Source organism: Salvia hispanica, chromosome 1, assembly GCF_029641045.1.
Source record: "Salvia hispanica isolate PSC_SH4W2 chromosome 1, Shi_PSC_v1, whole genome shotgun sequence".
NCBI lineage: Eukaryota > Viridiplantae > Streptophyta > Magnoliopsida > Lamiales > Lamiaceae > Salvia > Salvia hispanica.
In genome coordinates, this window is record NC_142692.1 from 40,806,276 (window position 1) to 40,831,627 (window position 25,352).

At 35.3% G+C, this 25,352-nt stretch overlaps 1 protein-coding gene across 1 annotated transcript; it reads left to right on the top strand.

The window, feature by feature from the left end:
- The first annotated feature begins 1,382 nt into the window (after window positions 1-1,382).
- On the top strand, window positions 1,383-23,748 carry GSL10 (glucan synthase-like 10). The gene is made up of 53 exons (XM_048126964.2): window positions 1,383-1,558; window positions 1,647-1,730; window positions 2,052-2,253; window positions 3,114-3,211; window positions 3,439-3,602; window positions 3,760-3,883; window positions 4,261-4,371; window positions 4,453-4,578; window positions 4,764-4,853; window positions 6,084-6,181; window positions 6,327-6,444; window positions 7,413-7,538; window positions 7,681-7,757; window positions 7,842-7,920; window positions 8,413-8,535; window positions 9,113-9,215; window positions 9,329-9,452; window positions 9,561-9,750; window positions 9,849-9,901; window positions 10,961-11,021; window positions 11,113-11,194; window positions 11,728-11,777; window positions 12,009-12,095; window positions 12,300-12,385; window positions 12,516-12,546; window positions 13,376-13,470; window positions 13,563-13,644; window positions 13,752-13,936; window positions 14,031-14,151; window positions 14,459-14,556; window positions 14,651-14,741; window positions 14,839-14,999; window positions 15,079-15,188; window positions 15,573-15,707; window positions 16,461-16,529; window positions 16,630-16,807; window positions 17,099-17,213; window positions 18,440-18,559; window positions 18,977-19,092; window positions 19,172-19,255; window positions 19,335-19,447; window positions 19,771-19,823; window positions 19,931-20,107; window positions 20,297-20,344; window positions 20,811-20,969; window positions 21,400-21,513; window positions 21,597-21,685; window positions 21,759-21,917; window positions 21,998-22,100; window positions 22,340-22,459; window positions 22,824-22,874; window positions 22,958-23,140; window positions 23,241-23,748. The coding sequence occupies exons 3-53, from the start codon at window positions 2,055-2,057 to the stop codon at window positions 23,475-23,477; spliced, it is 5,766 nt and encodes a 1,921-aa protein (XP_047982921.2). The 5' UTR covers window positions 1,383-1,558; window positions 1,647-1,730; window positions 2,052-2,054; the 3' UTR covers window positions 23,478-23,748.
- The last annotated feature ends 1,604 nt before the right edge of the window (window positions 23,749-25,352 follow it).

Here is a 25,352-nt window from a genome sequence, read left to right on the forward strand (position 1 = left end):
GAATTTTCTGGCAATTAAGTATGATGGAGGAGGCGATGGATTCTTCTTTAGGGTTTATTTTGGGGAAGAATGGAAGGTTGATTATTTAGTGCATTTGTATTAACACTAAATATTGTATGTTGTAGTAGGTTTATAAGTTATGGTACAAATTATATGTAAGGAAGGATCCCCTGCTGCACCTGCTATGCCATTTCTCACAAGCAATAAATCAAAGAAAAGAAAAAAGAAAAAGAAATAAAACAAGCGTTGCTGCGTTTTGTTCATAGAAAGCTGTGTTTTAAACACAGCCCCTGTTGTGCACAATAGGAGATCCATTTCCATTATATGTGTACAATGTCGTTCATTTGCTATAAATTTGTTAATTTGTAGTGACTCATTTTGTGTTTCTAAAATTAATTTTTTTGTTGATGTGTTGATGATAGGTCTACAGTAATTCTCTACCTAATCATGTGTTGTTTGTATCATAGTAAATTGAGTTGTTTTTCCATATGATCTAAGTCGCAATATGTTATGAAATTTTCGTAAAATAGTATTTTGGCTTTATTCAATAGATTTACTATATTTTTAGAGCATTTAGGATTTAAGTAAAATTAATGTGTATTTGCAAATATTTTTATTATATTTATTGTTATGACTATATAATTTTTATATGAAGTTTTATTTAGTGTGTATCACATTATTTGTTACGTGGAGTAGTTAATTAGGTTTATAAATAGGTTTATAAATCAAATTAAATCTCTGTGCATCGCGCAGGTGTGATACTAGTTTTAGTAACTGTCAACATCAACTACACTATATAATAATATTTCATTTTTGAGCTGGATTATTAACAGAGAAATAATTTATGTTGCTAGTACGAGAACTTTTAAATCTTGTAAAATTATTATATGTAAAATCGAACATTCTAATAGTAGTTTTTTAAAATTTTAGCACCGCCTTATTTACAATCTTGGTTCTGCCACTCCACTGTTTACGATTATTGGTCTCGATTTGGAATAGTGTCATTGTAGGAGGACCAACCATACTATGGTTCGCAATGCTAATATTATTTTTCTTTGAATTTGAAGATTATCGTTGACCTATCGCATTTACAATTTGTGCGATAATTTAACAACATTATATTTGTTTTATTGATGTGTCAAAGTATGAGAAAAAAAACTCATTTGTAGACTTGTAGTAAAATGAGCTAGCTCTATAATAACTGAGTTATAACCTATATTTATCGAGATTTCGGTATTACTCAAACACTTAAATACCCAAATTTTCCCCAATTTTTTTAGGTTTTCAAATGGTGAAATTTAATTAAATATCAGTCTAATAAACTGAATTGTTTACTTATTACATATCGATTTAAAAATGTTAGTAAAATATCGTGGATATGGAATCTTATTCATTAGGTTTCCATTTCGTAAATTTCACAGGATCGTGCAAATGCGGACTGAGTCTTTGAAATTGTTGAAGTTGAAAAGAAAAGTAGAGAAATTGGGAGATTGCTGTCCGCGTTCTCCTTGAAAATATCAGCTACCCTTCCAATTCAAGCCCATCAATTTCGTAAATCGTAAGCAACCGCGCCGATTTTGTTCAAATTAGTATATCCGAATCAGAATCAAGCTGCTTTTTGAATCACGACCGCTTAAACCCTACAGACTTTATCGCGAAATTCTAGCATTTCTGCCCTCGAAGCGCGTGCTAGACTTATCAGTCACCTCCCTGCGAGATATCCAGCCAAGGTGAACGCAATTACTTGTTATGTTCTTGCATTTGAGCATTTCAGCTTTCTGTGTTGAATTCCAGTTTTGCTGATTGTATGATTTGGTCACTGGTTTGCTGTATAAACAGCTGTGGAAATAGCAATTGTGATGTGGACGCATTAATTTCAGAAAATATGTAGTGTAAATGCCCAATTTATCGTCTCCTTGCTAGTTAGGGATATTCCAGATACATTGTAGCTTTTGCTCTCGTTAAGATTGGTAGAATTAGAGAAAGTTTACCGTGGAATTTGGCACATACTTGATCTGGTTAGCTTCGGTATCTTTTTCAACGTCTTTCAGGAGATGTCTCGAGTGGAGGACTTGTGGGAGCGGTTGGTTCGGGCGGCACTTCGAGGCCGAGCACCGGGTGGTGGTTTGTATCGACAGCCGGAGACTGGTCTAGCTGCAAATGTTCCTTCCTCGCTTGGAAACAAGGACATAGATGACATTTTGAGGGCTGCAGATGAAATTCAAGATGACGATCCGAATATAGCCAGAATTCGTATGTACTCTCTCCTAGTTTTCTTTGTTTTCCTTATATTTTCTATTTTGTTTCATGGATAAGTAAACAACTGTATCGTTCTAGAGTATGTTTTTGTTTTAGAAGCTTATGGGAGATTTTGTAAGTTTTAGGTGTCTGATTTACTATCCCCAGAGTGTGATGTGGTATCCCTATACTCAAATACCTTGAAGATGAGCTACATATTACAATTCACAACTATATCCTCATGTTTAACTTCTTTTATTTGAAGCAGTAGCTATAGAACAGACAGATTGAACAATGAGAATTGCATACTGAAATAGTATGTGATTGCTTTGTGAGCTCAAGTTCATGTCCCAGTTTACATGTCCTAATTCACATTCTACCATCACTTTACTAAGTGAACTAGCTTGTTGGTTAGAACTGGATACAAGTTTTAGTTGTGAAATTGAAACCAAACCCACTGATTGGATTTGTTATGAGATGTAATGATAATTTTGCTTGCAATTTTCTTGTAAGCATGAAACAAGTACTGTAAGGTTACTAGGAATTTGCAGAAAATATTGTCCTATGGATATTTTCCTCTTTTTTATGTCCGGTGAATGTGATTAAAAAGTACATTATATCACATAATAACACTCATTCTTAACATGGACAAAAAGTACAACATATCACATAATAACACTCATTCTTATAAGTTTGCTGGTTTATATTAATGTTGGAAAAATCCTGTAGTCCCTGAATGGGCATGTTCTTGCAATGACTGTTAACTTGTGAGAAGTGAATGCTAGAAAATTGTGTCCTGCATGTCAGAAAACTGGATGTTTTCCATTTGCTTTTGTCTCATACTCACTCCGGTCTCTTGTTTCCACTTCTTGCAGTGTGTGAACATGCTTATTCTTTGGCTCAAAATCTGGATCCAAATAGTGAGGGCAGGGGTGTATTGCAGTTCAAGACGGGTTTGATGTCTGTTATAAAGGTACTTTTTACAATGAAAGGTGCTAATCATTTTGCAATCAATGCAATCTATTTCCAAGGTGAAAAGGTTCACTGGTTTAATATGCATCACTCGATGATCTGTACATAACAAGCGCATATCCCACTGCAGTGACCCCTATTTTCAATGTTGTATTTGTACTTCTACTTCTGCATATTTTGTCAAGATACCTAAGGTATATTTGGCTTCTGTCTATGACTATCTTTCAGCAAAAGCTAGCAAAGAAGGAGGCTGGAAGCATAGATAGAACCCAGGATATTGCTCGGTTACGGGAATTTTATAAACTGTACAGACAGAAGAATAATGTGGACCGGCTGAGAGATGAGGAGATGGAGTTGAGGCAGTCGGGTGTCTTTAGTGGTAACCTTGGAGAGTATGTTCTTCAACTAGATCTATTTTTCCTTTCTCATAAGAGACTTTGATGTGATGCTGTAGGATCGATTAGTCTTTTATACCTTCCGTTTCTCATATTACATCTACATATCTCCTTGAGTTAATTTCGGATTTCCTTTCATCGTAATTCTTCTTAGATTGGAGAGGAAAACAGTGAAAAGGAAAAGAGTCCTGGCAACTCTAAGGGTTATTGGGAATGTTTTAGGGCAGCTGACCAAGGATGTTTCTGCTGAAGAAGCTCAAAGTTTAATTCCTGAAGAGGTTTGACATATTTTTAATTATTCTTACTGTTTTTCGTGCATGATTTCTTGTTGGATTGGGTGCTTTACCCATTTGATTTTGAAAACTATTAGTCATATTTTTGTCTTTTCTTTTGTGCATGTGATGCCCTGGATATGGAGCATTCATAAATCAGAATATATTTGATTTTAAAGCCTCAGTTTTTTTGGGTTTCAAGACCATTTTTTTTTTCTGACTGCTTATACTGATGAAAGAGTATGGAGAGTCCTTCTATATGCCCTCTATTCATTTATTTCTATTTTGTATTCGTGGGGTTTGAGTAGCTAGTCTGCTACTCCTATAGTCTTGTTTGACTAATATGTGAGACATCAGTTTACTCTATGGCTATTTTCTTTCAGCTGAAACGTGTTATAGAGTCAGATGCAGCGATGGCAGAAGATACGCTTCCTTACAATATTATACCTTTGGATGCTCCAAGTCTAACCAATCCTATTGCTTCTTTTCCAGAGGTAATCTGGTTTAGTATCTATTTTGTTGATTTTAGTTTTCATGTATAATAATGATGCTTGGATGCTTAATTAAAACATCAGGTACAAGCAGCTGTTTCATCTTTGAAGTATTTCAGGGGCCTCCCAAAATTACCTGGAACATTTGCTCCTCCTCCTTCAAGAAGCCTAGATATTTTTGATTTTTTGCAGTATACTTTCGGTTTTCAGGTTAGTCGTCTATTTATTTTAGTTTTGGAGGATGATTGTCCTTGCTGTTGTTTTGGTCTGCATTCATCCCCATTTAATGTATATTAATTGTAACAGAATTAAATAATAGCCTAGCTTTGTGCTTGTTACACCTGTATTGAGATAGTATGTGGTCCTTATTCACGTGCTATGTTTTTGTTTTACAGAAAGATAGTGTCTCAAATCAGCGAGAACAAGTTGTTCATCTCCTTGCAAATGAGCAAAGTCGGCTACGAATTCCTGAAGACCCAGAGCCTGTAGGTCTCTTGATTTTCTTTTAATCAAGAAATATAGATAAGAATTACAAGCTTATGATGTTTAAGTTCAAGGCTTCTCTTGGAGTACAGAAAATATCATATGTGAATAGGTGTTAAAGAATTTTAGTGTGGGATGTAAAATCTACTGCAAGAATATGAGTTGCATTCTGCTCTGCGCTGTTTTTCCGTCTTAGTTTAGCTTGTTTAGTTAATGCTCTGGGATATCAAAGGTGTAGACTAGATTCTGGGTTTTCTTTTAGTTTAGCTTTTCTTTTCTTTAGTGTTTAGGTGATGGGCTCAGTGGTTTGATGGGAGATGTTACATGTCTCTGGATTGTGAAATGTGGATGCAATAAGAACTCCCTACCACCATAGAATCATATGTGACTCGTGCTTCCCTATGCTGTACTATTTCTACTAGGAGTTCTGGTATTGCGGTGCATCTTTGGTTTCCTTTTTAAGGTTTGTTTATTAAAAATATATTTTCAAACTGAAAAGGGATATTGGTTCTTCCCCTCCATTTCTTAGGATTTTTGCCTTTTCCGTTAATTTACGCCTCAATTATATTATTGCCAGGGCTTCTATACTTGCTCCAGATGTTTTTTGTGCCAGTGTATGGGATTTTCATGATTTTTCTTATGTTGGAAAAGCTCCATACTTATGATAGCTTCAAAGAAGCCATTCATATACTTCTTTTCCACAAATTAATGTGTTTCAAGAATCAGCAGAAGATATGATACCCCTCCTTTCTCAATTTTATGATATACAAGGCTTTTGCTGTGTACACTCACTGGTTAGTTTCTGTTAAACCTGAGAGGCTTTGTTGGAAAGTAGGCGAGCTACTATGGGGGTTATTGCCCAAGCTTTATGTTGATATATCATCGTATATCTGGAGGGATGCATAGAAGAAATTAGGGTGGGATTATGTTTAGGACGGTATGTTGACTTTCAAATGTTCTACAACCATGTTCGAATCAGATTTAGTTAGGGATTGGGGTTTTATCCTCAATTAATATTTCTCTAGTTTTAAGAATCGACTCTTCCCTTTGTAATGGTTCATCTATCTTGATAAATTTATATTGTTCTGTGACTTCTGTCATAAGGTGCTTAAACTCTTGACCTGTCTGTTTTACTACAGCATTTTAGTTTGAGTGGCTCTTATTTTCAGGCATTGCTTATTTTCATTATATTTTGGAATTTCATTTATGAGCTGCTTATAAATTTGATACAGATATTGGATGAGGCTGCTGCTCAGAGGGTATTTTTGAAATCCCTGGACAACTACATCAAATGGTGCAACTACTTGGGAATATTACCCGTATGGAGCAAGTATGTTTGTATTATGAAAATCACAAAAATGGCCCCTTAGTAAATGAAATGAAATTTGAATAAATCAAGCACAGCCTCTTATTGGTGTGGAGTTCTCATGAAATTGGTATTTGGGTTTAATAACTTTTTTTCCTTTTTTGGCCAGTTTGGAGGCTGTTAGCAAAGAGAAGATGTTGCTCTTCGTTTCATTATACTTCTTAATATGGGGTGAAGCAGCAAATGTTCGATTTCTGCCAGAATGCTTGTGCTACATTTTTCATAATGTAAGTATATTGGCTAACTGTTGTTGATACTTATGGTTTTCTTGCTAAAGAGTTGATTCTGACTATGTTTGCTTTGCCTCTCACTTGTTATTGATAATTTACGTAGTCTACACAGTAAAAGTTATAGGCTTCTTTTTATGTGGAGTCTTGTTTACACAGGCAACCTATATACCCACCCTCTAGGTTATTGTTCATATTGGATCATTCCAATTAATTGGTTCCTGTGTTGGGATCTTGCCCTTAATGCAGACCCATTTGATGCCACTTGTAACCCAGATCTGAGGGACTTCTATTGTTTTATAATTGCAATTTAATCTTTTTGGTTTAATTGTCTGAAAATAGCTAACTACAACCAATTTTATTGTTTTTAAACAACTTTACTCTTTTCAAAAATACATGAACTAGTTTTTGGGAATTTGGCATGAGTCCTAACTGTAGCTTTTTAATTGTACGTGGTGTAGGAATCTAGATTTTGACAAAAAAGAAATAGAGTTTCATGATGGGAACTTTCAGGCTACTGGCCAACAAGATTTGAACTTGTGCTTAAAAAATTTTTGAAGTTCATATATTTTTTATGACAGTAAAGAGTAGAATTTTTGAAAAATCAAAATTTAGGTACGGTTTGTGTATTGACAGGTAATTGACCTTTTTATTGTACAAATTTAACCTGGACTTAACGTAGTGTGGATATGAATGTGATGGAGGTGCAGGTTTAACAATGTTATGAAAGGTTGTTTTCCGTGGGGTATAGCTTGTTTGAAGGCTGGACCTGTTTGTGCTGCTTCAGTTTTTTGAACTTTCGTAGAGACAAGTTTTATGTTCTGTTTTTGGTGCCATCTTTGTCTGAGTTGATAAAACAATGTCTAAACTTTTGTATGCGATCACTAGTGCTATCCCCTTTAAACCTGTTCTAGCTAAAGCTTCCAAGCCTGAATTTCCTGCTCTGAATGAATGGATCTATTGAACAGATGGGTAAGGAGCTGGAAGAGGTATTACGACAGCAGGTTGCCCAGCCAGCTAAAAGTTGTGTTTCTGGTTCTGATGTATCGTTTCTTGACCAAGTCATACTGCCTCTTTATGAGGTCATAAGTGCGGTATGTACAAGTTATTTGAGTTATGTTTTCCATGTTAACAGTTACAAATATGTTGTCATTTAAACTTGGGTGCTAGAACTCTGTTATGGATAGTTATGTTTGAGTATGATACTGTTGAGTTGATCTTCATTCTGATCCTTAGGAAGCCGTGAACAATGATAATGGGCGAGCGCCTCATTCAGCCTGGAGAAATTATGATGATTTTAATGAATTTTTCTGGTAAGTTTTCTTTTGGAAATATATGCTATTATTCCATCATTTAGTGTGGATACATCTGTTGGTTAAATTATTCATGTTCACTAGGTCACTGAGCTGCTTTGATCTTCGTTGGCCCTGGAACCTGACGTCAAAGTTTTTCCTGAAGCCAGCACGGAGGTCCAAGGTACAATAAGTATGCAAATTCTTACAGGATTGATTTAGGACATGGAATTTATTTCAAACATGTTGCAGTAAATGGTTATGGTTGCTTCTATCATCAACTGAACTCTTCTGTGATAGTGTTGGCTTAGCATTCATGTCATAATTTGCTAACCACTAGTAATGAGTTTTTCATTAACGAGTTACCCTTTATTATGCTTGTGTTAATAAAAATCCATTGAATAGTTCACTTAACATCCGGACACATCCTACAACTGCTAGCTCTTTCACACAACTTGTACTTTGTATATGTTGGTACAAAAAAAGTTTGAACTGAGAAATTTGTTTCGATATATCTTTGTCAATGAATTATTGTTTTCTATTAATTTATGTTTCATTTCATAGATTTATTAGTAACTTATTTTTTACCCCTCTGGCTCAAGGGTTGCATATCATCTCGCCTATAGAAGTTGTATAGGGGTGACTGTCTAATTAATGTTCTGTTCTTTGTTTGCAGAATGTTCTGAAATCTGGGGGAGGCAAACGCTGTGGGAAAACATCTTTTGTTGAACATAGGACATTTCTTCATCTCTATCACAGCTTTCACCGTCTATGGATATTCCTCTTTGTGATGTTTCAGGTTTGCAACTTAATCCTTAGCTTTAATCTACTGGACATTTTCCAGATTTTTGGTAAATGCTTAATTATGCATCTTATTTGAAACTAAAATATTTTAAGATGCAAATTGATGGTGATATCCAGTTTTAGTGAGAAGATGGAATTGTTGCCCAGTCAGTGGTTTAAGTAGTAAAAATTGATATAAATTCGATTTATATAAACTAGTGCCTTTGTTAATAGGAATCTTGTTCCCTCTACCAAGCATAAAAATAGAATAACTAAGAGGGTTTGTTTGAAAGAATAGGGAAAAAGATATTCTTTCTTTGTGGACTAACAAGTATTCTTTATAGTATATCCTCGATTATTGTTTTTTTTAAATTTTTTTTATTTTCTAGCATTGCTTCATTGGCAGCTCATCGTGTTTTTCACTTGTCTCAGAATCTTCCGTGAACCAGTTATTATCTTTACATTTATTTAATACACTTTTTGCTTGAAGAATTCTTTCTCCATATTTTGGTCATTTTTCAGTCTGCAGGGACAAGATTGCTCTTCACTGCATGGCTCAATTTAATAACTTTTACACTCTTATTTTGTCACAGGGGCTTACCATAATTGCTTTCAATCGTGGAAATATCAACTCCAAGACCATTCGAGAAGTTCTTAGTGTTGGCCCCACATATTTTGTGATGAAATTCTTTGAGAGTAAATAAATAACCGGGATTGATTGTTTTTATTTAATTACTGTTTTCTTACATTGGAGTTGTTTCATTCTAAACTTTTCCCCTGATTTGTTTTCTTGCTTTCTGGTCCTTTAGGTATTCTGGATATTGTAATGATGTATGGAGCGTACGCCACATCAAGGCATCTTGCTGTCACCCGAATTTTCCTCCGTTTTCTTAGCTATGCCTTGTTATCAGTTTTCATATGTTTCCTTTACGTGTATGTAAATCCTAGACTTCTGATTACTTTCCCCTTTTCTGTACTTCTTACTCTTTTCTGTTCTGTAAATTGAATTCATTAGTTTTGTTTTCTTTTCGATAATTTCAGGAAAGCTCTTGAAGACAGGAGTAATAACAATAACACGTCTGTTGTTTATAAACTTTATGTAATTGTTCTTCTAATTTTTGCTGGTGCAAAGTTCTTCTTGAGTGTCTTGCTGCACATCCCAGCATGTCACCGTGTGTCAGATCGGTGCAATAGTTGGCCCCTGGTTGGTTGGATGAAGTGGATGCACCAGGTTTACATATCATATTGCGTATTTGCATGAAATAAAGAAATCCTAGTTATAGTATTGAAGCTGTATTTCTGAATTATCTTTCTGTTGTTGTGGTGTAGGAACATTACTATGTTGGCCGGGGCATGTATGAAAGAGCTTCAGATTTCTTGAAGTATTACACTTACCTTTTTTGTCTGTTTGAAACTTTCTTCTTCTCTTTCCTCTGTGCATGTTTTGTATGTGTTGCCTATTTGTGGTACTTCTGTTACGCCTCTTCTTTGAAGCACTATAACAAAAGCAAACTATATCTCCAATAATTTAACAATATATAAATTCTACCCAACCCCTTCTCTTCCCAACCCATTCTAAACGAAAGTCCACATGGTGGGGACGGGACAGCATCCGTTGTGCAATCAGTAGAGGGACAATGGTATGATGATATAAATTTATCGCACTACGTGACGGAGTCAGCCCCTGGGGCAGTAAAAGCTGAGAAAGGTGACAGATGACGATAGCGCGGTGAGGCGAGGTTCTTAAGCGTGTAGTAATGAGCTTATTTGATGGAGGTTGGCTACGGGCTGTTAGGTTTTTAAGCTTCTCTTCATCCTAAAAGTTGATACAGTTTGTAGCTTTTTAATCACGTGGGTAATTTTTGAGTTGGACAGTAAACAATAGTATGCAGTAATGTTATTAACTTCTGTCCTAGTTTGTCTACCTGGAAAGTTGGTTACAGTGTCTTTGTTTCCTTTAGAATCACCAAACTATTAGGATGTAGGTCCGAGTTTTTCCTTGTTCAAAATCAAAACCTTCTCATATTAAAAGTTCATTTATCAAAGAAAACTTGTTCTCCTGGAAATCAGCTTATTCTTTTTCTGTTGATTCCCGATATCTTATGGTGTACACGATTATTGTAGGCTCAGTTATCTCAACCCATCTATTACCAAAATATGTCATTGTCTTATTTTAGCATGCTATTTCTCTTATTTAATGCTTATGAAAACATTACTTAAATTGATCATATAAATCACCATGATACAATTTCTTCCCTGAATGTGTGAATTTTTACTGCTATGACATTACATTCAAATATAGTAGTCATTTCTTAGAGACTAATTATTGCACATTGATGGCACTGGTTGTTTTTTACAGAACTCTTTGTGTTACTGCGTTGTTGATTACTTTCATGTCTAGTACTGATAGCATTTTATCTTAACTCTTGTATTTATTTCAGATACATGATCTTTTGGTTGGTTGTGCTGGGATGCAAATTCTCTTTTGCTTATTTCTTACTGGCAAGTGTTAAATTTTATTTCAAGCAAATTTACATAAAATTGATTGTTTTTCTATATCTATATTAACATTGACTTTCGCTTCTCGTTGCAGATTAATCCATTGGCAGAACCAACAAGGTTCTTAGTAAACTTGCGCATTGACCAATACTCTTGGCATGATATCGTGTCAAAAAGTAAGCCACAAATTTATTGCTGATGCACATGGAAATTTCCTGTTTGTTTTGATGTGGAATTGGTTTGCTTGGAGGGAATTGGAGTGCAGTCAAAACTTGATGATTGCATGAGCACTGTTGGAGTGCATTCCTCATTTTGGGCCTTAAATCTGAAAGTTGGATGAATTAAACTACTTCTATTTTCTCTCTTTTACCATTTGCCCTTGTGCCCCCTTACTCTTGGGACTGAGAAAGGCTGTGGTGGCCCTAAACTTATCTTACACTGTTGAATAATGTAGAAATGGTTCTGCACCTTTACTAGTTATTTTGATGGTAATATTTTTTGGGCCTGGATCCTTTTTCTTGTGTTATTTGTTGTGGAATATAGGTTTGAGTTCTTCAGGATGCATTTGTTATTTTTAACTGTTTTGATGTGCTTGGTTACTTTTGTATGAACAGAGATTCATGTGTGATTACATCCACCAATATTTGACGCTGTTTTTTCATAGTTCATTTTTTCTACAAATAAATTGCTAATGTCTCTCTACTTGTAGATAATCATAACGCATTTACGGTTCTCAGCTTATGGGCCCCCGTAGTTGCCGTAAGTATGCATTATTTATTTATTGTCTTTTCTGATCTTGAATATGAGGCTCTTCTACATTTTTCCTGTTCTTTATGGTATCTAGTCTCAAGATTTAGTTTTTGAATTGTACATTTCATTTCTGTAGTATTTATATTGCATTTCAATGATGGCTTCGGTAGTTATCTTCCTTCTCAATTATTAATTCTAGTCAAAACTTTTGACTATGTTGTCCTTTGCTTTCTGTTGCAGATTTATCTAATGGATCTCCAAGTTTTCTACACTATTGTATCTGCTATATTGGGTTTCCTGATGGGTGCTAGAGATCGCCTTGGAGAGGTAAGATGTTTATTGTGCGCTTAGAAATATTTCACTATTTCTGAGTATTCCGGAGGAATCCTTCTCTAATAATCAAATATTTGTGTATTTTTTTGCTGTGAATTTAAAATATGTATTTATTATATTATACGTTTTCCTTATTGGATGGGTCCAATACACGATTCACTTTTATCTCTTTGTTTATTTTTTTCCTGTTGACTTCAGATTAGATCTCTGGATGCTGTTCAGCAACTTTTTGAAAAGTTTCCTGCAGCTTTTATGAATACTCTACATATACCGCCCCCACAAAGGTTCTTTCTCCTTCATCTTGAACCTTTATTTCTAGAAGAACATCAGAAGGAATACTGAATACTATGCCAGAACCCTCTACTACTTGCAAGGTGTATTTTTAATGGAATTAAACCGTACCTTTCTTTGCAGGGAATCTGTGCAATCATCTGGATCTGGTCAGGTTAGTTCAACTCACTACAAAGAAAAAGTGCCTCTTGTATTTGTATGACCATATCTGTAGTAGTGATTGCACAATTAATCTTTTGAGAGATGTAAGGAAACTGAACATCTTTTGCCCACAGCATAAAATATTACTAACTCTGGGATTGTGGTATAGGTCATCGAAGCTGGGCCTTTTCTAAATAAAAAGTTTCTCTTTTGTCTCACATGGATGTATCCCATATATTTTGGTTGCTAGCAGCCTTTATTGCTTGTTGCCATCAATAGTAAACCAAAAAAACTACCCTGGATGTCAAAAATATCCGTAGAGGATGACAATCTAAAGAAATAATTATGTCTGGATTTTGGTTGAGCTGTGAGAATCAAGAGAGGCAGAGATGGAGCTATGGGTTACTTGCATTGGCTTGCATTAGTTGCTGATCAGTGCTTGCTATACCTGTGAATGTACATGATATTGTTTCCTTCTTTATTCTCATCTAGAATAAGTTCTGACAAGTTTACGTCCATGCTTCTTTCATGATACTTGAATTTATCCTGTTAGGCTGGGAATCCTACCGGTATGTATCCTTAATGTCATCCAAGATTGAAATTAGAGTATGCTAAAATCTTCTGAGATAATATTACAGATATATGATCCATTAAAATCATGTTTCTTCAATATGATGTTGTGAAATTGAAATACTTACGAAGTTACAGAATTGAGTTGTACATTTCAACTGAACCTGTTGATTTGTTGAACATCTGTCAGTGTTGAATGTGTATTATAAATTCTTCAAATTTGGGTCTTATTATATTTGTCTTGTGAAATTATTTTATTTGTCTCACTGAAGGTTGTGGAAAAGAAGAAAACTGATGCTGCTCGATTTGCTCCATTTTGGAATGAAATTATAAGGAATCTGAGGGAGGAAGATTATATCGACGATCTGTGAGCTTTACTGTTCTAGCTATTGTACCATCTACAATTGTTTTACATTGCTTGACGCATTCTACATGTTGCTCTTATTATGTGTTGTATAGGGAATTGGAATTGCTTCAAATGCCCAAAAATTCAAGGAGTCTTGCACTTGTCCAATGGCCGCTTTTTCTTCTAGCTAGCAAGGTCTGCTGATGTCCTTAGTCTTTCTTACTTCTTTTGATTGGTATGTGTTTGGCATTTATTTGATTTTATTATATCTGCTGCTATCTTCTTTGTGCAAATAATTGTAGATATTCCTTGCAAAAGATATTGCTGTAGAGAGTAAAGAAACCAAAGATTCTCAAGAAGAGCTTTGGGAAAGAATCTCAAGGGATGATGATTACATGAAATATGCTGTTGAGGAGTGCTTTTATAGTATCAAATTTATCCTTACAGAAATATTGGATGATGAAGGAAATAACGAAGGAAAGAAGTGGTAAGTTTATTTTGATATTAAAGTTTTCCTCTATGGCTGAGCTCCAAGATTTCTCATGAAGGCATATATAATGCCTCCCATGCGAACATGGCAGGGTTGCGAGAATTTATGAAGACATCCAAGAGAGCATAGCGAAAAGGAATATCCTTGTTGATCTTCAGCTGGACAAACTGCCGCTAGTTATACAGAAAGTCACTGCACTCCTAGGAATATTGGTATTTAGGAGTTTCCTTTTATTTTTACATAAGCAGAAAAATAAAACAGTTAAAGGAACTAATCATCCCTGAAATATCATGACCCATCTTATTCCTAGCATGTAAGCCCAGTTTTTTAGATAAATCTGAAAAAGCAAAGACCTTAAATATGTTATGATTTGAGACCTGCCAACCAACTCCAAACTTAACCAGGAAACATTAACTTTTAAATGTTGAGTAGCGAGTATTCCTTGTTTATGGTGACTTGCAAGGACTATCTTGGATTTTCCATCCTGAACTTGTTTTAAGGGTTAAAATCTATTTGCAGAAAAAGGATCAAACTCCTGACCTTGAAGCAGGCGCTGTTAAAGCTATTTTAGATCTATATGATGTTATGCGAATGGATGTCCTGTCCTTCAACATGAGGTCTGTATGAGTGGTGCATTCTTCTCTTCATTATTTTTCACTTTCCATGGTGTGAGTGTTGCCCTCCAAATTATAAATCTTATTGTAACTGTAGAGATAATTATGATACATGGAACATGCTGGCAAAAGCCCGGACTGAAGGGCGTCTGTTTCAAAAACTGAAGTGGCCTAAAGAAGCTGAGTTGGTATGCTTTCTTTGGCACCTATACCTCCTCTCTCTCTGTGTGTTCTCAGTCAAATTATATGTGATATTATGAGTTTGTCTACTCAATACCTCTGTAGAAAGCACAAGTGAGTAGATTGTATTCTCTGCTTACCATCAAAGACTCTGCCGCAAATATTCCTAAAAATCTTGAGGCTAGAAGGCGGCTACAGTTTTTCACTAATTCTCTATTTATGGAGATGCCTGTAGCTAAGCCTGTTCGAGAGATGCTATCTTTTAGGTATTTCTTCTTGCAACTTCAATTATTTGGCTCTGTTGCTTCATATGAGTATGTATGTGATTCTCCCTGTGTTGTGCAGTGTGTTCACTCCATATTACTCAGAGATCGTGCTTTACAGCATGCAAGAGCTCCTAAAGAAAAATGAAGATGGCATCACAACCTTGTTTTACCTCCAAAAGATATATCCAGGTATGTTCAGGTTCTCTTGTTTACCATATTTGACATTTCAAGTGTGTGTTCTTTTATTGTGACCCTTGGACTTTGTGTTTGAGTTAAGGGGCAATTTTGTTGATGATGCCCCTGGGGACAGTTATCTGCAGTCCTTTTGCAAGTTTATTTCTCTGTATCTTGCTCTTATTGGTTTGTGCCCCTGTGTTTAAACTCACAGTCCAGTTATGTTCCTCTTGGGTATATGCCAAGTCTAATATGTTCCACTCTGTGTGTGTATGTATGTGCTTTAGGCTAACAACTATTGGAATTGCTTTTGCCCATACACAAAAAGGTTAAATAAACTTAATAAAAAAACAGAATTTTATTTTTCATTTGCTGGAGTATTCATATCTTCATATACAGATGAATGGAAAAATTTCCTTGCTCGGATTGGACGTGATGAAACTACATCAGAGTTGGAACTCGGTGATAATCCTAATCATATCTTAGAACTCCGGTTTTGGGCTTCTTATCGAGGTCAAACTCTGGCTAGAACAGGTGAGTCTTCTGCAGTTCCTTATTGGACTGTGTTTGATGTTTTCAGCTTAATGTTAAAACTGGCTTGTGTCATTTGATATATTTTGTAGTGCACGTCTGAAGCGTTGCTTTGAAAGGAATAGTGCATGTGTTGAGTTGAGGTTCAGTTTGTCTTGTAATTTTAGGTCATTTGTTTCTGTTTCTTAACTTTGAAGACTTGGACATATATAGAAATTGAGAGTAAAGCCAAAGGACAAGATTTTAGGTCCCTTAAGTTTCAGATAGCTACCTTTCCTTGCCTGTACCAGTCAAACATCTATACCTGATCATGCATGGTTATTTTCTAGCTTGAGGAAATATACTTCCTTGTATATGCGAGTTTGCTCCATTGGATGCATGTAATTTTTCCCTCCAACCGGCCTGCTGATGATTCCTAATTACTACCTCCGTCCCCCAAATATTGTCCCACTTTGACTCGGCACGAGTTTTAAGAAATGTAATGGAAAGTGAGTTGAAAAAGTTAGTGGATTGTGGGTCCTACTTTTATATATTAGTTTTATGATAAAATGTGAGTAGGAATGAGTTAGTGGAATATGGGGTCCACTACCAAAAATGGTAAAAAGTGAAATGGGACAAACTTTGGGGGACAGATGGAAATGGAAAACGGGACAAATTTTCAGGGACGGAGGTAGTATTATATATTGAAGCATTGCTAATGTCTATGACTCTATCTTCCACATATCCTTTCTCACTCGCTTACTCATTGATCAACAGTTCGGGGCATGATGTACTACAGGAAAGCTTTGATGCTCCAGGCTTATCTAGAACGCATGTCAGCTGGAGGTTTGCATTGTTAATAATTAATTAGTAACTCCTTTTTGTTTCTTAGTTACTTTTTTCCCCGTCTTCCCATGCCTATGTCTTATAAGTCACTGAATCTCAGATGTCGAAGCTGGCATTATCGGAAATGAAACAGCTGATGTTCAAGGTTTTGAGTTGTCTCCAGAGGCCAGAGCTCAAGCTGATCTCAAGTTCACATATGTTGTTACATGTCAAATATATGGAAAGCAAAAGGAAGACCAGAAGCCGGAAGCTGCAGATATTGCTATGTTAATGCAAAGGTTCTGTTATTATGTTAAATATTTTAGCTAAGGGGTTGTGCTTTAAATTACAGAATGCTGAGTTCCTATTAGAGTTGATGCTTACCTTATGAAAATTAAACAGTTGATATTTGGGGTGATTGAATAGATAAAAGCATTGATGTACACTCTTCTAGATCAAAAGCGCACTAAGACTCCAGTTCGAATTAGAATTTATTTTGGGCAATTGAATTAGATGTGTACGGATTGCTTCAGCTGATAGCTCTCTCTACCTTGCAATTTTCTTTCTCATTGTCTACATTCTGAAAACAGAAATGAAGCTCTTCGAGTTGCTTTCATAGATGAGGTTGAATCTCTGAAGGAGGGGAGAGTGCACACAGAATATTTCTCAAAACTTGTGAAGGGAGATATCAATGGAAAAGACAAGGTTTGTATGATTATCTCTTTTATTTTTTTACAATTCTCGTGGTAAATTTTTAAAGTGATGTTTCTTATGATTGGTTCTGATACTGAATTAAACTAGTGTATATATAAGAAGAGCTGAAGTGTGACAATTGTTGGTTTCAGCTTTTATTGGTTCTTGGAGTTGCTTGTGTCACGTCACTTACCCCTTGGGTGGATGTTATCTACATCCATTCTTTTGCTATGCGCTCATCATTGAAATGGTGCTTGTTGTTGAACCATTGTGTTCATTGATGTTATGTGGATTTGATCACTCCCACTTTTGCTATGCATACAAAAAATTGACTTCTACTTGTTGACTTGTTGGTTCTTTGGATAGGAACAAATAATTAAGAAAATATGATCACTAAGGGGACGGGGATACCAAATAAAAAAACACCGTGATTCCCAAACATAATTAGTGATACGTCTAGATTTGACTACCCTCCTATTTCTTTCTAACCAAATAGACCAACATAGTGTTGGAACAATTGTTCCACAATACAATTTATCCCTTTCTGAATGAAGTTTGCAAGGTCTTTAGAACATAGTTAATGGGGTGTATTCAAAACGGCGAGAACAACCCCATCTCCATTAATACCCTATACCAGAACTTTTGTCGGAATAACGCAAGAAAATTAAAATGCGATGTGGGTCTTCAGAATCGCACCTACACAAAACACACCAACTTGGAGACTGAGACACTTGTACATTGTTTTGTATCATGCCACAAGTGGAAAATATGTTAGCTTCTTTGCAGTTTCAGTAAGAACTGAATCCCGGGATGAAACCTATAACAGGTTACGCCCCACTGGAACTCTTTTATTCCCTCTGTCCCATTTTAAGTGGCTCGTAGTCCTTTTTAGACTGCCCACTTTAGTGGCTCATTCCAAAAAGTGAACCTTTTTAAGCACAAAATATGGTCAAGGCTAGTGGAGCCGTACCACTTTTAACACAAAACACAACTTAATCTACGTGCACAAAAGTAACAAGTCACTTATAATGGGATGGAGAGAGTATTTTATCGGCCATTCACACAACTAATCATATTAGCTTCTGATCAGGCCCTGCTTTCCCCACTTGCTTCATACAGTGCTCTTTTGTTCTTAAATAAAGTGTACTTTGTTGAATACTTTGTCGAATACCCTTGCTCAGTTGTCATTTTGAGTCTTTTTATATTGAGCTATAAAAATTAACTCACAATCCTTGCAGGAAATCTATTCAATAAAGCTACCAGGAAATCCCAAAATCGGTGAAGGGAAACCTGAAAATCAGAATCATGCTGTTGTGTTCACTCGTGGGAATGCTGTTCAGACAATTGACATGAATCAGGTTTGAATTATATATTACTGTGCTACATGATCTCAAATTAAAATTCTCTGCCAATGCATTCTTCCATTGACCCTCATAACTTTTGATCTTGAGTTTAAGAATATTGTAATGCTGGCAAAAATATCACTTTGTACATTGCTTCCTTGCATCTCTTCAATCAAAGTGGATACGTATCCCAGTTTTACAGATTTTGATAGTTCAATGCACTAAATCCTGGTTATATATATTAAAATAATTAGACCTCCAAGAGTATATTGTATATGTTTCTGAACTTGTGATAAGTAAATATTTTTCCTGTGACTTTTGCTTTGCATCATTATTCCCTTTTATTATATCCACTATGTTTTCTCTGGTGCATTCCTTGAACTTGTGATGAGTAAATATTTTCACCACTTTCATGTATGCCACTTCTCTCAGGACAACTATTTCGAGGAAGCTTTAAAGATGAGAAATCTTCTTGAAGAGTTAAACTGTGATCATGGATTACGTTCCCCTACTATTCTAGGTGTGAGGGAGCATGTATTTACTGGAAGGTATTTAGATGTTACGTATACACAATTTTTGTTCTATGTATGTTTCAGATATGCATAACTTCTTAGCTTACTCATGCAGTGTGTCTTCATTGGCATCATTCATGTCCAATCAAGAATCTAGCTTTGTCACGCTTGGTCAGCGTGTTCTGGCAAATCCATTGAAGTGAGTATACCTGATATGAAATGCCAATGATGTTACTTTTACAAGATATAGTTAATGCTGATATTCGGGCAATTGTCAGGGTCCGCATGCATTATGGTCATCCAGATGTATTTGATAGAGTTTTCCATATCACAAGGGGTGGGATCAGCAAGGCATCTCGCGTAATTAATATAAGTGAAGATATTTTTTCAGGTATTGCTGTTTAAACAGATCTGTTGCATGCATAGCCATGTTCCTTAATTGATTATAAAAAAATCTCATTAAAATGGAATTACTGAGTACATTTTGAAAGAGGTGTCGAGAAATCCACCTCCCAACCGCCACACTGCTTTATTTTGGAATTGTTCCTGCATTGGCACTCAGGAGTCATAAATAGTACTGATTTAATGACATGTCTCATTATAACTTTCTACATATCAACCAATCTAAGAAGTTTGTAACAAATGGAGCATCTGATGGAGTTTGTCATGATTTTCCTGTTTCTCTTTTCTGAAGCTGAAGTTGATAAAATGTAGGTTTCAACACAACTTTACGCCAGGGAAATGTTACTCACCATGAATACATTCAGGTACACTCTTGCAATGCTCAAAATCATGCTGTAGAGAGTGGTGGGGTGACGGAGGGTAAATAGATAAGTTTGAGGGTTTAAAATTGGCTAAAATGAGTTCTCTACAGGTTGGCAAGGGGCGGGATGTTGGGCTCAATCAGATTGCTGTTTTTGAGGGCAAGGTTGCTGGAGGCAATGGTGAACAAGTTCTTAGCAGGGATGTTTACAGGCTTGGGCAGCTTTTTGATTTTTTTAGGATGCTCTCCTTCTACTTCACGACTGTTGGATACTACTTCTGTACCATGGTTAGCTTTCCATATAGCAGCAAATGGTTTTCCTGAATTTTTTTTCTTTATGTCTTTCTTTCTGTGTCTAATTACTTTGGGTGCTTCTGTTTTTCCCACTCCTTGTCTTTCTTTTTCTGTATTTTCTGCTACTATACCTTTATTGCGTCTCTATGATACTTAACATTATTCATTTAATTCTACATGCAGTTGACAGTGCTTACTGTGTATGCTTTTCTCTATGGGAGGGTATATTTGGTAAGCTTATGCTCTTAATACTTCACGATAATTTGGAGTTCATTGAATTCTTCTGTTCTAGATTCTTATAAGCATTGTGCGAAAGTCCACTAGGGACATGAACAAATATGGATGTTGTCCTTTTCCCATTTACCTTAAGGGAAAGGGACAGGAGAGCACTGTTATCATACATTTTTATATCCTTCCATATCTTGTATTAGGAGTCCTGGTAACTTGATGGAAAACCGCCATCCATGTCCCACGTAGGTACTCCTACCACCACCAAATGAAAACCGAGTGATTTTAACCGGTCCTCCAAACCTTCCCTCATTTTGATTTCACCATATCCTCCTGCGAGGTTTAGGGTTTGGGAACTACTTTTTGATAGTTTAGGATGTCACTGAATTAGCTTAGATACCATATTTATCATGCATTAATATTCACTGAGTTTGCCAGTTTTACCTAATATTTGTTGTAACCTTTCAAGGCATTATCTGGGGTTGGAGAAGCTGTACAAACCAGAGCTGATATATTGGGGAATAAAGCTCTCACAGCAGCTCTGAATGCACAGTTTCTTTTCCAGATTGGTATCTTTACGGCATTGCCAATGATTTTATGCTTCATATTGGAACAGGGCTTTCTAAGGGTAAGTCTGTTCTCACTCTTCCCCTATGGTTATTCCTGAAATTCTTTATATATATCTTTACGGCATTCTCAATCGACTACCCATTGATGTCTGAAGAAATTTTGTCTCATAATACTCAATTTAGTAGATTCTTCAGCTTCAAGTATTATCTAAAATGTGATTAACCAATAATTTAGTTCTAAAGATCCTTTAGTCAAGCCAAACTTCTTCTGCTTACAAATTTGATTAGTAGAGATTTCAGTTAATTGAAATCCTCTTGTGGTCAATTAGTAATAGAACCATTGTTGCATTGTTGAGTTACGAAGATGGATATGCGGAGTTACACTAAAATTGTGTCATATGTTCTTTTACTATTTCTAGGTGATGTGAAAGTTGTTTACTTCCGATGTTTAATTTATTTTTTGCGCTGTCTCCCACTTTTGTCGTACAGGCCATGGTTAGTTTCGTCACCATGCAGTTTCAGCTATCTACTGTCTACTTCACATTCTCACTGGGCACTAGGACGCATTACTTCGGCCGTACTATTCTTCATGGTGGTGCAAGGGTATGCTAATCTAATCCTTCCTTTCCTGCGAATGGTGAATCATATGTTTGAAATTGCTAAGAAAGTACTAACCTTTTTTGCAGTATCAAGCAACTGGTAGAGGATTTGTTGTTCGCCACATAAAGTTTAGTGAAAATTACAGGCTATACTCACGAAGTCATTTTGTCAAAGGGTATCTCTCTCTCCTCACCACCCCTCATATTGTACATGTGTATGTATAACTTTTAACTTCATCATTTTTTCAGACTGGAAATTGTGCTCCTGTTGGTGGTATACCTTTCATATGGGTACAATGAGGGTGGTGCTCTGGCATATATTCTTCTCACCGTTAGCAGTTGGTTTCTGGCTATTTCATGGCTGTTTGCTCCATATTTGTTCAATCCATCTGGATTCGAGTGGCAGAAGTAAGTTTCTTTTCCTTATGTTTTCTATCTGCTGCCTCTTAGTCTGCCTGGTTCAAGTATAACCCACTTGCAATCAATAGGACTGTTGAAGATTTTCGAGATTGGACAAACTGGCTTCTGTACAGAGGTGGAATTGGAGTGAAAGGACAAGAAAGCTGGGAGGCTTGGTGGGATGAAGAACTGGTATGATTGTAATTGTTCATGACTGTTTATTCCGTCTTGACTTGATAATGATCGCTCTTCAAACGTTAATTGGGAGTGATAGTTTAGCGATTGCTAATATGTGACTGACAATGATTCAAAAAGAACACAAAGCACTCTTTAATTTTACTGTTCCTCCATTTTATAGCTTTATTTTGGGTTTTTTTATAGATTTGTTTGAGCTCCCATATTAGTGTATTGACATTTTACAATTGGTACAGTCTCACATGCGAAACTTCAGTGGCCGAGTCATGGAAACGATACTGAGCCTACGATTTTTCATCTTCCAGTATGGTATTGTTTACAAGTTGAATGTCCAGGGAGATGACAGATCATTAACGGTAAATATCTTGTTTGTGAATGAAAGAAATCTGCTCCTTGTCATGGTTTTGTGGATTGTGGTCGGGAACCTCGATGTTTTGACTGATGCATTATTCTAGTAAAACATAATTGCTGCCTTTGGGGATGCATCACATGATCAACATGTGGTTTACTAATTGAGCTATCTATTTCTCCTTACTACTTCAGACTAAACACTGGTTAACAATAATCAGAATAATCATTTATGAGCATCCTTACTTACATAGCAATGCCTAAATTATTTAGGCTACTATCTAAAGCTATGTTTCTCTTTTACTGTATGAATCTGATATGGAATAAATGAGAACTGAATAGTATTTGCTTTGATATTTTGTTTTTGTTCAGGTATATGGATTTTCATGGATAGTGTTTGCAGTGCTTATAGTTCTGTTCAAGGTTAGGTTTCGAATACTATGATTTTGAGCAACCTTTTTCCTTACATATGGTCAACCAACTCTCTTTCTTTATCAACTCCACAGGTATTCACCTTCAGTCAGAAGATATCAGTCAATTTTCAGTTGGTGCTGCGTTTTGTCCAAGGACTTGCATTTTTACTGGCCGTGGCTGGGGTATCTGTTGCCGTTGTATTGACTTCTCTCTCCATCAGCGATATATTTGCCTGTATCTTGGCTTTTCTGCCCACTGGATGGGGAATTCTTTCTGTAAGTTTTCTCTTTGCTTATGTGTGAATCGAGTTACTTGGTTCGTGCTTGTTGATAATCTTGGTGTGATCACACTTCCTTTTCGAACAATCACATGCAGATTGCTTGCGCTTGGAAGCCTGTAGTGAAGAAAATGGGACTATGGAAGTCAATACGATCAATTGCTCGTTTATATGATGCTACAATGGGGATCCTGATCTTCATCCCTATTGCGTTATCTTCATGGTTCCCATTCGCATCAACATTTCAAACCAGGCTTATGTTCAACCAAGCATTCAGTCGCGGTCTTGAGATCTCGCTTATCCTTGCTGGGAACAACCCGAACACCGGTATTTAATTACACAAGTTTTGTATGTAATGTAGCACAATGCCCTTTTTTTGTCCCCCAACTTTCAATTAGTTTTCTGATATATTTATCTATTATTTGAATCTTGATTTATGTTGTGTAGTTGGTGGTCTTAGCTACATGATACAATTATTATACATTAAATTATCTCAGACTTGGTTGAGTGGTCTGGGAATGAAGTTCGCATTCTGGTGTTGTATTCATCTTACAAAGAAATGCATTTTCTATAAATACATGCCATCATAAGATGTGTTTAATTCGATATTTAGACTCATAATTACAAATTGTATGTATTTATGTCACTTTAATAAAGAAAACTGTTTAATGTGGGTTTAAATACAGTAAATTATTGCAAATAACTTTATAGAAAGTCTTCATCCTTCTAATAATCCTAAAGAGTATTTTCTTTGCTAGCTCAAAAATTGTGGATCTGAAAACTAAATTGAAAGTCAAATAATTTTGGTAGCTAAGCTTTTTTTCTTGTTTGAATTTTCAAAATTAATTTTAAAATATTGCAATTTCTAAACTAATTGTAAGATGCTCCAAGCTTACGGAAAATGTTAAAAAAAAATATAAATCCACAGGCATAAAGTTGGTAGCTAATTAATTCTATTTAATTTGAATTAATGTGTAAATTTTAATTGCCAAAAGTTATAGTACTATATATGCATACATTAAATTTCTTAGTTTACCTAATCATACTGTACCTTTTGAACTACCACTTAGTTAATTTAATCAGAAAAAAATAAATTAAACAAAGTGAATTCCCTTTCGCCATCACATAATTCTCATTTTGCCTAACCATATTTGTTTCGTTTTTTTGGAATATGTGACAAAAATAATTACTAGTAGATTGGGTGTATGTATCAATTATTCATGGTAAGATCTTCTTCTTGCACGTAATATCTTCATGCTAGGAAAATGTAGTTAATGTATTTATTTGGGCAATTTTGAAATTCAATCATAAATTATTTAATTTATCCCAAAGAGTTATTAACTTCCAATACACAAAAATTATTAATATTATACCAAAAATAGTGGGAGAGCCAAATATTACACATTTGGAAGCCCAAAAAATAATTCGCAACTTATACAACAAAGTTTCTTTTGAAATCAAAACAATATTAATCTCAAATTAGATAACTTTAATAAATTTCTAAAATCACAATTTTTGTTATGGTTTATTGAATTAATCGTAAACAGTGAGTGAATATTCATTTTTAAAGCTTGCTATGGAAAAAATCTCAATTCTCAAATGTAACTAATTAATTATTTTTAATTTTTGTAAATATATTTTTAACAAACAATTACTAAAATGCCATGTAAACCAAAAAGGTCATATATTTAAGTAATTTTCACATTATTGTTGTTAACATTTAATTTTTGCCTAGTTATTTATCCTTACGATTCGCCAATATATGTACTATTATGTTATTGTTACCATCTTTGTCAGTCCTTTATTCCAGGGAGAACGCATGAAAAGTCGTTGGAATGGAATAAATTTTATTTGAAAGTACACTTTAGGTAACTTAGCTTATTGATAAGGGGTTATGAAAAACAATATAAATTTAAAATAAATATTTTATACTGTGAAAAAGAATTAAATATAAATTTAGTAGGGGTTTAAGCCCCTTAAACTACTCCTTCGAATCGCCAATGTCGTTATTACTCTCATTTCACGTTTTACTAAAAACTAATAGTATGCTCTATTTCTGCCATAAAATTTCCCGTATTGCTATTTAATTATGATTTCACAATTACTATATATAGCAAGTGGATTAACTCATTCCACTGACATTTTATCATAAAATTAATTCTCCTAGTAGAAATATAACTCATATTTTAGTTTGCATTTCTTAAAACCCG